Source organism: Squalius cephalus (genome assembly GCF_949319135.1).
Source record: "Squalius cephalus genome assembly, chromosome: 18".
Lineage (NCBI taxonomy): Eukaryota > Metazoa > Chordata > Actinopteri > Cypriniformes > Leuciscidae > Squalius > Squalius cephalus.
The window spans coordinates 20,870,280-20,882,582 of NC_137139.1; the positions used below are offsets into that span (position 1 = coordinate 20,870,280).

At 39.5% G+C, this 12,303-nt stretch overlaps 1 protein-coding gene across 4 annotated transcripts in view; it reads left to right on the forward strand.

Annotated features, from left to right (window-relative positions):
- The window catches only part of agrn (agrin), a 248,272-nt gene that overhangs the window by 162,472 nt on the left and 73,497 nt on the right, over window positions 1–12,303 (forward strand). For all 4 annotated transcript variants that reach the window (XM_079848704.1, XM_079848705.1, XM_079848707.1 and 1 more), the window contains 2 exons: window positions 4,637–4,861; window positions 6,194–6,400. In XM_079848704.1, the coding sequence (XP_079704830.1) occupies window positions 4,637–4,861; window positions 6,194–6,400 (432 nt within the window). The remainder of the gene's footprint in view (window positions 1–4,636; window positions 4,862–6,193; window positions 6,401–12,303) is intronic.

Below are 12,303 nucleotides of genomic sequence, written 5' to 3' on the forward strand. Positions count from 1 at the left end.
GCGAGAGAGACCGAGTGTGCCCCAGCATTAGTAGCCTAATTGGTACATAATATTATATACTATAAGAGGCATGGAAGTTCGATTAATGGACAGCAATAATCAGTACTACAAACGTCTTGTTTTGAACTATTGTTTATAATAATTTAATTGTTGTTTTTATTTATATTGTTGTCCATTAATCGAACGTCCATGCCTCTTATATAATATTTATATATTATTACTACATACATTCAAAGTTTATGTGCTCGAATTATTTATATTTATTAAACAATAGTTCAAAACAAGACGTTTGCACTGATTATTGTTGTCCATTAATCGAACTTCCATGCCTCTTATATAGTAATTATATTACTATGTATGTACCAGTCCAATACTAATGCTCGGACTCGGTCTCTCTCGCACGCAGCCACCCTCGGTTTCTCTCGCACGCAGACACACTCGGTTTCTCTCGCGCGCGGATACACTCGGTTTCTCTCGCGCGCGGATACACCATAGACGGGATACACTCGGTCTCTCTCGAGCTCTGTTGCTCGCTCGCGCAGTTCGCTTCGCTTTTGTCCAGTCCGGCGCCTCATACAACTGGACAGTTGAGTGACAGTTGACAACTGTCGTGAGTCAGCGACAACTACAGCAGCGGCGGAGGAGGTCGTTTGACGCACACAGAGGGATTTGATGAAAAATTATTATTATTATTTTTTTTTAAAATATCGATACTAGAGGTTGAAATATCGATACACTATCGTGAAAAAATATATCGCGATAGTTAGCTGTATCGATATTTTTGCACAGCCCTAATATATATATATATATATATATATATATATATATATATATATATATATATCTTAATTTGTATTGTTGTCTTGTCAGTTAAAGAAATATCAATTTACTTATCAATTTTCAGAGAGTTTTCATCTTAAATTAAGTACATTTATTTCATTGGCATTGGAATAGTTTGCAATGCACAAATCTAAGAAATATTAGAGAGGTTTATGAAGTGTTTTATGGATGTTTATGGAAAATACCAGTTAAGAAGATGCTTTTTGTTTTTTATATATATATATATATATATATATATATATATATATATATATATATAATTTTTTTTTTTTTTTTTTTTTTTTTTTTTTCGGAAAGAAAGGCTTGAGTCTTGTCTGTGTGACATTGTGGTGTATCCTGCGGCAAAGCGAGGCAGACAGACTGAGAGGGAATTCACCTCTTGTAAATGATGGCTCTCTGGGCAGCAGGGATGGATGAATGCCTCGGGTCCCTGAGGAAGTGTGGAGTATGTTTCTCAGTGGAGAGTGTCTTTCAGTTTAATCCCCATGGGAGTACAAAGCACCAAGGAGGACAGAGAGCAACTCTAAATCTAACTTAGAGACACCATCCTTGCGGTTACTGACTCTCTGATTCTATCATGCAAAAACAGCCAACACATACAAATGTTATTTTTATCACTGAGGGACACCCCATTGACTTTGGTATTATTTTAAACATTTGACTCAAATATGTGAAAATTATGTCATGTTTTACTTATTGTGTTAATTTTTATAAGTAAGCATCCTTAAAAGAGGATGAATTTACTTGAGAAGCAATAATAATAATAATATATTTTTTACTTTTTGTTTCAGGAAAACATGTGAACATTCTAAATATGAGATAATTTTGGCTTCTTGACAAGATTAATTTTGAGTAACATTAAAGTAAATGTATCTTGTTTTAAGGATATTTTTCTAGAAAAAAAGTCAACAATATGATTAAGATAAAAAAAAAATGTTCACAGAGAATAGAGGAACAAAACAAACAAACCCACAATCAATTGTACAGCAGGACATGGGCCACGGTTATTTCAAAGCACACTTAGAGGCATTTTTGGCCGGCTCTGTATACACATTCATCCCTGTAAACCGTGGTTACAACTACTGTTCCTCCAACACATGCATTAAGGTCTTGGCTAGCAACCGTCAGGCACACAGATACAGGAGCAGGACTAATGGAGCGGCCTCATACACACTCCCTGCTGGAGCGGGGCTCAGTGTGTCTGGCTAATTACAGACACCCCTGCATGGCACTGTTAGGCAGCGATGTACTGAATGCTGGCTCCAGCCAGGCTCTCTTAATGGGAGCTAATGGTTTCTCCAGTGGTAATGGCTGGCTTGCGTGGCGAGATGTTGTTGGAGTTGCTGCCCGCATTGTGCTGGACCCTTTTGGTCGAGCTCCACACTACCCTCCCTTGAGAGCCGTCCTATTATTGTGTTAGTATACACCAGTCCCTGACCTGCATGGCATCAACACTTCCTTCAGCACTCCTCTCTCCCTGATATTTTATGTCCAATGCATGTGTCTTTGTTTTTAATTCAGAGCCTAAGAAATATTGAGTTTGATTTGTGTGCATTTATGATGGGTTGCTACCAGACTTATCAATTTATAGTGTAATCTGTTGGCTTTGTTCAGACAATCCACTGGCTACACTCCTAAAATAAAGGTTCCAAAAGGGGGTTCTTCTCAGCAGTGTCATAGAAGAATAATTTTTTGTTCCCCAAAGAACCTTTCAGTGGATGGTTCTTAAAAGAACCATTTATTTCCTTGTTGTCGATAACAAGTCTAAATAACTTTTTTCCACTAAAGAACCTTGTGCAATGGAAAGTTTCCATGAATATTAAAGGCTCTTCGTGGAACCATAGATGCTAATAAAAAACCTTTAAGTGTAGTTCATTATGTCGTTTCATATATCCCTAGTGTGTATGTGTCCATCTGTGTGTTATTTGCTTTCAGGATGTCTCTCTATCTCTGTGGCTTTGCCTTCATTTCCCGCTTATTTTCTTGTTCTCTTTATTTGCCTGTGTTTCTTCCTCTCCTCTAGATCTTTGTTTTGTTTATGTGTTTTGTCTTTCGTGTCTAATTTCCTCTGTCCTTTTTGTATCTGTCTCTCTCGTCCTTTTTTCTCTCTGTCTCCGCGCTACTTTCTCTCCCACGATTGTATGACTTGCTCGCGGCTCTGCATTGTCTTAGAACAACACCGGCTGATAAGTCCTTTGTGTTGTCTTGTTTCTGAAAAGTGTGGAGGCTGGTGAAACTGTCACACTTATTTCAATAACCATCATGGCATTTCTATTACAATTATGATCTTGCCATGCAGGGCCAGGGCCTGGAGCCCCCTTCAGCCACAAAGACCCATCAACACCCACACACTCATCACTCCCGTCCCATCAGCTGTCACTCTTATCTTTTCACATTTCACTATTTCTTCTCAATAAATGACATTCCACTGACAACAGCTCCATCAATGGTGCCTAGAAGATGCTTTGAAAAAGAACATTCTCGTAAAAACAAATGTGGCGTGTAGATAGAGCATGTGTACAGATATCAGAAAATCTGGTCCTAAAGGTGTGCTGTCATAATGAGTTTAAGTCCAATCAAATAAGTTAAGTAAGATCTTCAGGAAAATGATATGCACACTGCCGGGTTGTTAAGATTTTAGATTTTGGTTATGGTCACCTTATTTGATCAAAAATAATATTATTACAAATTAAAATAACTTTTTTATTTGAATATATTTTTAAATAAAAATCATTCCTCTGATGGCAAAGCTGAATTTTTTACAGACATAACTACAGTCTTCATTGTCACATGATCCTTCAGAAATTATTATCATCAATTTTGAAAATACTTGTGCTCCTTAATATTTTGTGAAAGTCATGAACATTTTTTCAGGATTATTTGATGAATAGAAAATTCAAAAGAGCAGCATTTATTTGAAACAGAAATCTTTTGTAACATTCTAAATAAGTTCATGTGGGCGATGAATGTTCGAGTTTGGCCCCATTATTACCATTCTTTTTTTCATTTTTTATTTTTTTTTCATGAAGTTTTGCAATGGTTCAATGAACAATATGGCAAAAGAAATGTGTTTGTTTCCATCTGATTTGAATGTGATGACCAAGAAATACTAGAAAGAAATGGACATCTTTATAATATGTATAGAAAGTACTTTACTAATGGTTAAGAAATTTGTCATCAAATGCGTAAATACTCTTGACAGTTACGCAACTTTGGACACAGTTAATAGACCTTATTCAGAGCAGCGCCATGACAGGTATGAAAGTGAGGCTGTGAGGGATAGACTTGCCGTGTTTCCAATGGCATCCACTGTAAAAAGCTGTATAAAGCTCATAGATTACTTACAAGCTTATATTGTCGGGAGTTTTTTGTCAACTGAAATTTCTTGGAAAGATATTTTTCCGGTGTTTCACGAGCAGAACAATCCAAAAACACATTAAATAACAGTACAGCCCATTGAAGAGATGCATGTCTGTCCCTCAGCCTCGCTTTCATTCCCATTAAAAATCAAAGATTGCGCTGTTGTGAATAAGGTCAATAGAGAACAAAGTCTAGTACCCCTTCCTTAATGCTTGATCATGCTCTATTTTTAGCATTGGTATATTTGTTTAGCCAGCTAACAAATCTGATGATCTGCATTATATCAACAAAAGACAATGAAATCATAGAAGAGTTATGAATTACCATCTCACATTTGATACACATATAATAGAATGTATCATAAGACAAGCTGATCCTATTTTTATTCTTGGTCTAACTCAGTTTTTTTTTTTTTTTTTTTCACTTTCATCCTCAGATCCTTGCAGTGACACTCTGAATAGCGTGAGTGTGGCCTGTCGGGTGAACCCAAAAACCTACAAGCAGTTTACCTTCTCCCCAGCTGAGTCCTGCCTGCCCGACACTACGCCCATCTGCGCCAGTGATGGCCGCACCTACGATAGCGTGTGTCAGATGGAGCGGACGGCCCTGCAGAGCAATCTGGAGCTCAAGAAGGTCTATTTAGGCAGCTGCAAGGAGAAAGGTGAGTTCCTCCCAGAACGGAGATGTCGTCGGCTCCCAGGAGCTCATGCTCGTGTCTGATAAAGGAGCCCCACGGCTGCATTTGATTTATTTTGTCATGGCTGCGGTGAGGAGGCTCTGGACAAATTAAGTCAGGTTAGCAGTACTGTCATGCCTACACGATACCAATCTCCACAAATCCAATTTGCCTGTCGGGCTCTGGCAGGTGTATTGTGGCAAGACTGTATCTTCACGGGTGATGAAAAGATCGTCCCTGCTTCGCTCTGAAGCCCTGTGGCAAGCGCAGAGAGAGTGTGTGTTCACCTGTGATAGTGCATGAACAGTGGTTTAGTGTGTATGTGTGTGTCCGTGTCTGAACTGTTTTTGCGCCGTGAGCGATAGTGGTGTTATTTGTGGGCCACTGTTGTCCTCGTACAGAGCAATTGTTTGTGTGCCAGTGTAACTCAAGAAGCGACGGGAACAGTTGTCTCCGATAAATGTCTTACTTTGTAAGATAAGCGACTTGCATGCTAGCATGTGTTTGGGATCCACATAGTCAGTACATGAATCACTCTTTCATAATGATTTATGTTAATTATGCTTTTGTTTGAAAAAGAAGCATTAACTCTGGGATCTGTTGGGGGTGAATGTGATCTTCAGCCTCAATATCAATCATAAAGCCTTTTTAACTATACTATGTTATACTATGCTTGTAAGCTAAGCTGTTAGTTTGCTAAATGAAGGCTAAATGAAAACAAAGAAAGATATGTGATAACATGCTACATTTTGGACCAGACATTAACAAACAACTTCTAAAGGGCATAGGTTTCTGTTAGGGTATAGATATTTTACAACACCAGCACCCGGCATCGCTGTTTCATGTGGAGTAAAATCACATGGGAAAAAAAAAAGTTCATGAGATTCCACTCCTATTCCTATAGCTTCCTATGAGCCCACTCTCATCAGCATGTATGTCACATCCTTAAGATAGGTTGGATAATGCAATCAAACATAAATCAAGCTCAGATTGTACAATAACATAATAGGTCTCTTAATTTACTCAAACAGATGAAAGGCTGCCGTAATTACACACCGCCATGGCCTGTCTGTGACAGCTTAACACAACTTTGAGTGGGAAAAAAAACACCTCAAATCAATCTGAATGGAATTAGATAATTGATTAAATAATCAGACACGGTAATTAATTCAAAACCCCCTGAGTAAGTCAATATCCGATGTCTGATTGAGCGAGGGAGAAAGAGAGATGCCTGCAGTCAGTGTTGATTAGCACCAAGACGGTTACCGCCGTTCTTCACGTTGTTGACGCATGTATACGTGTGTATCTGGTCTCCAGGGAGCTGCCCCAACGATTGTAAGTTCAACGCCAAGTGTTTGCTGGAAAACGGAGAGTTCCAGTGTTCCTGCGACCCCATACAATGCGACGGCACGTACAAGCCCCTATGCGGAAAGGACGGCAAGACGTACCACAATGACTGCGAGAGGAGACTTGAAGAGTGCCGGACCAAGACAGACATTCCCATCAAACAGGAAGGGCCATGTGGTGAGTGAGGGGAATTGTTCCATACAGATGCTTTGCTTTGCGTTCTTGTAATTTTATGTTAGCGAAAAACGCTATTGTTTAATTAGCATTGTATGTCTGCTTGTTATTGGTTATGTCCTGCTGGGAAACTCTTGTGGAAGGTGCTCATTCTCTTTCATTGCCATGACGTTCTCATTCTGCCATCAGCTCTGATGACACATGAAACACTGACTTCATGTTTCATTCATGTCCTCACTCCTCACCCCTCCAGTGCCAGTCGTCCACACCAGTCGTTCAATGTTCAAATGTCTTGTCATTTCCCCCCTTTGTCCTTTTTTGGCTGTTTTTAAACCGTGTTTTTTCTGTTCCAGTGTTGTCTCTCTGTCTGTCTTTGTCTATGTGACGTCTGCTCAGGCCCGCCGCCGGACACACCTCTCATTGTGAGCTGGGAAGAGTTCAACCTCTGACCTTTCTTGTTGGGATTCTGACCCGTGGGTCTCCTTCAGGGGGCCCTCAAAGGGCTGGTTTGATGTCTACTTTCTACCTGTATCTCTTCGTCTGTCTCTTCTTGTGTTTGTTTGCGTGATGGAGGATGGTTGGAGTGGCCCTCCCTGCAGCTCTAGTCCTCATTGCGATATGTAAAGGGGAAGTGAGGTCATGGAGCTCTTCTCTTTCTTCTGAGTGCTGTGTTTGTCTGGATGAGTCTTTTCCCAAAACGTCTGACCCTGTTGTTGCCCCGCATGGATGCATGCATGTAGCCCCATTGTTAGGAGCTATGTTAGTTCCCCTGCTACACCTAAGGACAGAAACAGAATCTACGCAAGTACGCAGATGCAAATGATCTGTCAAAATGTGGAAGTGTGCAGTCCCTTACTTAAAGTACATCTTTGCATTACTGTGGCAGCAACAAACCATATGCTGTTATTCAAAAATGGAAGCGAAAAGTAGTAAAAATCTTAATAAGATCTAACCCAGCAAGCAATAGCCATCATTTCACCATCTGGGTTGACTATAGACCTGATATAACCCACTTCTAGCCAAAGTGGTCATGTCATTTTTGCCAAAATATCTTGCGAGATGTATGATATTCCATCATGTAAGCAAAGTCAACAGTGATTACAAGGTGTTTGGTTTCATTTCTTTGACATGTTCTATGCGTAGCCTGTGCGTCTATTCTTGGGCTTTGGTTTGGGCCCAAATTTTGCCTTGTTTTAGCCTAGACATCAGAGCTGTGTTTGGACTGCTATTAGATTTTTTTAAACACAAAATTGCTTGCTGGGAAGTTACTCAGCAAGATTATCTTCATATTGTTGCTCCACCGTGAGTATAGAAAAAAAATCTCGCCATAGAAGAAGAAAACGTATGAAATCGAGCTTGCTTTGCTTGAAGCGTTTGCATACTTGTGTGGCACATCATAGTGCGTACTTCCCTACTATACGGTATTCGATAAGCAGTATGGATGTCTGAATATGCAGGCAAAAAATCCATGCATGATAATTATTTCTCAGAGAATTAATAACCATTTTACTAGTTTTTATTATTATTTCTGACCGCTACCATATGTACTTTAGCCCATACTATGCAAGTACAGATAAAATACATTAAACACCTCAAAATGACTGCAGCAGTTATTACAGAAAGGCTTGAATTGAAAAAAAAAAAAACAGGATCTGGACAGTGTGTTAATTATGGGAAGTGAATCCGGGGCTGTTTTGGCTGGGATCAGATTCTCAACACATTTTAACGGTACAGAAATATCCCTCTAATTCTAATTCTCTCTAATTATTCTGAATGCTATATGTGTCTTACTCCCTGGCAGCACATACTGTATGTTGCAACTATAGTGCTTGATGCATCTTTCCTTTTTCCGCCCTTATTTCTTCTTTTTCCTTTTCTCACTATCAGCCTCTCTGACTCATTAGGATTGTTTTCCAGTCTTCAGCGAAAAGATGCATAAATTAACATGTAAAGCGGAGTAGTGCTCGTGTCTTTGGCTTTATTTCATTATTTCCGACAAAGTAAATGTTTTGGTCCTTTCAGGCTTTCACTGGTGGCAAGTTACAGTATGTTTTTTTTTAAATACATTTATTTACATTTGCATATTCCGCAAACAGAACATTAATTAAACATCAAAAGCTTTGTGGCAGACCTGAGCCAGGCTGACTGCCTTTCATGCTGAGGAAGATATGGAGCATTGATGAGCAAAAGTCTTTGGACACCTGCTCTCAGTTTGATGTGTAAATGCATAAAAAAGGTTGCTTTGCTTCGTCGTCTTGTTTTGCTTTTGTCACCTTCTTTGTCTCCTCTCTCACACTCTTAGTTAAGTTTCCTCCCTTTTTGTTAATATACTGTACATACAGACCAGGTTTTGCAGGTTAGCATGTTCCTGTAAGCTCTGGTGTACAGTATGTTGTCAAGATAGTCGCATAAATAGGAACGCTAACAGCTAGCTTCCTCTAGGTATTATAGACCTCCTTCATATATAGACAGGGCCCAAGTGAAGTCTAGGTTTACTAAAGTGCCTTTTGGTCCTCTAGAAGACACTCAGGCGTGACAAAGCTCACCTTCCCACAGTGGGAAACGTCTAATGGACCTCATTTCATACGCTAATCAATAGCAGAGACGCTCTGTTTGTACATGAGTCGTTTCAATCGCTGAGCATGTCAGTACTTTTTCCAGTGTCTGACATGGTTTCATCTGCTTCCCGTTGTCTTTGGAGACAAGCAGAGCTGGGTCACTGTGTCAGCAGTGCTCGTCAAGAGACACGATTCGCTCTAAAATCAAAGAAATGTGTAGTGCTAAGAAAGGTCAACAAGAGACTGCAGCTCATAAGGAAAACAGAAAACACTGTGAAAGTAGAAAGATTTAGTATTAAGGACTGAAGATACACAAGAACAGGCTGTTTCCTCATCGGAAAGTCTATCTGTATTCTGTTGATGGAGCATTAAAACATTGTGCTGTGTGCAGAGTTCAGGTCCTATTAATGTCAGTGTGGGTTTTTCTGTCTGTTGTTTGGATGTGTGAGAGACAGCAGATGAGTCTAAAAACACCTGTGTCAAAATGATTTTGAGGAGTGACAGAATGAAAGAGATCCAGATAGGGATGGACGATTATATTGAGTATTCATAATATGTTTGCAGGGTTTGTGCTGCCAATGTGAAAAAAAAAAAAATTAAAAGCTTTTTATTTTGTCATTAAGTTCATGTTGAGCAGGGATGGGCAACTTCGGTCCTGGAGGGCCACTGTCCTACAGAGTTTAGCTCCAACCCTGAAAAAATCACCTGCCTGTAATTTTCTAGTAATCCTGAGGACCTTGATTAGCTTGTTCAGGTGTGTTTGATTAGGGTTGGAGCTAAACTCTGTAGGACATTGGCCCTCCAGGACCGAAGTTGCCCATCCCTGATGTAGAGCATGTCATTAGATGACTAAAAGTCTCCATATGGCATTTTTCATGCAAAAAATAAGTAAACAAAAATATATTGTTGAATGGGGTACATATCAATGAGAATGATATCATTATGCTTTGCATAACTTTAGCTAGATTACTTTTAAAAACCTTAATTTAATTGTTGCATGAAACATTTTGAATAAATGACTGGGGAAAAATCTATATACACAAAAAGCAAGATTTTATTTATTTATTTATTTTGCCCAGCTTTTAAGTCTTGTGTCTGAGCCTGGGTTTAGATAGATAGATAGATAGATAGATAGATAGATAGATAGATAGATAGATAGATAGATAGATAGATAGATAGATAGATAGATAGATAGATAGATAGATAGATAGATAGATCTGGGAATACGTTTTCAAGGTTTTGGTGGTTGAACGATCGCCTCCCATGCAGGTACATAGCAGCAGAATATATTTACCAGGCTATTTCTGTTCCTCACAGCATCATTTTCATTTACTTCAAATTAAATACAGTGTCTACTCTGACTGAAGTCTGTGAGACCTTGAATGATGATCTTAGTGCATTATCATGCCTCAGCTCCATCCAATGTAATTTCAGAAATCCATAACTCGATGGGTGTGGCGGTCGTAATGGACTCCTAATGATAAGGAAAGAAAGCAGCCTGTTTCTCTAGGCAGAGCAAGATGGATCCTGCAAATGAAGCTGACCTAAATACACACCTGCCATTATAGTCCGGAGGATGTTTCATAGCTTGTGTGAAGTGAACAGACCTTCAGCTTTCTGTCTCTCCCTGTCTGTCTCTCTGTTCCCATAGCAGTAACTCATAAAGACTAACAATGGGCTCAGACTTACTGACAATGTCATTGAGCAAGAGCTCCGTGAAAAGAGGTGCTTCGGAATCGATGCCCCAGGTGACAATGCGCTCTGATTAATATTTATCATTTGCATATTTATTTGATTAGCATCTCTTGCTGAAAACGGCACAAACTTAGATTTTTTTTGTTTAATTTTCGGGAAAAGAAACAATAACAAGTTAAGCACCCATTGAACTTTGGAGGGCCTAGTGAGATGTGCGTAATGAATCCAATTAGAAGAGTAGATTGAAGAGCCAGGGTAATGTGATTATAATTAGCATGAACCTTTGCACCTCGCTGTGTGAGGAAGGGTTGTATCTGGGTCGCTGTTGTAAGTTGGAAAGCCCTTGTTGGTTTCTGTTATGTGTGTGTTTGTTAGGAGGCTCTTTGTAGAGCATGCTTCTGTAATACACGTCTGCCTTCCCCCTCATTTCCCCCATTCCCTCATCCTCCTCTGCGTCTCTTTCTTGTCTGTTCAGAGAGCTATGTGCAATGATTGTCTTAACGTCTGCCAGTGTGACACCCTTCTGCTGAAGGGATCCATGGATCCCTCTTGCTCTGCACTCAGTTTTCAGCCTCATGTACCATTCATAACTGAATTATGAATGACTTCAAAATTCCAGTTCAATTCCTGAATTTGAAGTGAGGTAGCAAACTGGGTGCACAATGATCATTTGAATTTAAAGGAGTAGAATCGAAATTAAATGAAATTTTAAAGAATTTTTATATATTATATTCAATTATATTATTTATATACATTATAAAATGTCATTTACCACATACATACATATTAAACACACATAAATGTATATGATTATTTTGATTAATATTTAAATTGTGTGTATATAAATTTCACTTATTGTCATTCCAATTCAAATTTCAATTCAAAATCCTCTGTAATTCAATTCAAATTCACACTCATTAATTGAAAGCCAATTCCTATCATCAGAATTCCGCCAAAATAAACAAAGTAAACAAAATAAACAAAGCTTATGCTCACTATCTCATGTTGGACACATTGAAAACTGACAGGCTGTTTTCAATGTGTCCAATGTGAGATAGTGAGCATAAGCTTTGTTTATTTTGTCCTCCCTTCTCTATCTTTGTTTCTTGTTCCCTCTCTCTTGCTCGTCTTTCTTGTCCAGTTTCACGGTGTCTCACCTCATCCGTTTCCTCCCTTGCGGTGCTGGGAGAGCAACAGAATTAGTTCCTTGGTTAAATTCTTAATGCGTGGGGAGGAAGAAAGTTTCTATGCCCTTGAAGCCTTTGTTTGGTGATAAGTACTCCTTCAGAAACCAAACACCGCCTCTAGGGGGATTTCTGCTTGTGTCATGCTAATATTTTCTTCTCTCCCTCTTCCTTGCACCTTCTCCTACACACTTATAAATGTTTCCCCTCAAGCTGAAGGGGAAGGTAGGGAACGAAAGAGAGAAAGACTGAACAGAGGGGGACGTGGCGGGGGAAGTCGTTGCTCTGATATGCAGACGCACAAGAAGTGAGACACGCACAGCTTGCCGAAACTCACAAACTCCTCTCATATTGGCAGGATGCGATGGAGCGGAGAGATGTAGGAGACGCTCATGCGACCGTTCGTATCACGATTCTCGCACACCCTGTAATCCCGATACGAGGGATGGAGATCTCCATATGCATGAGC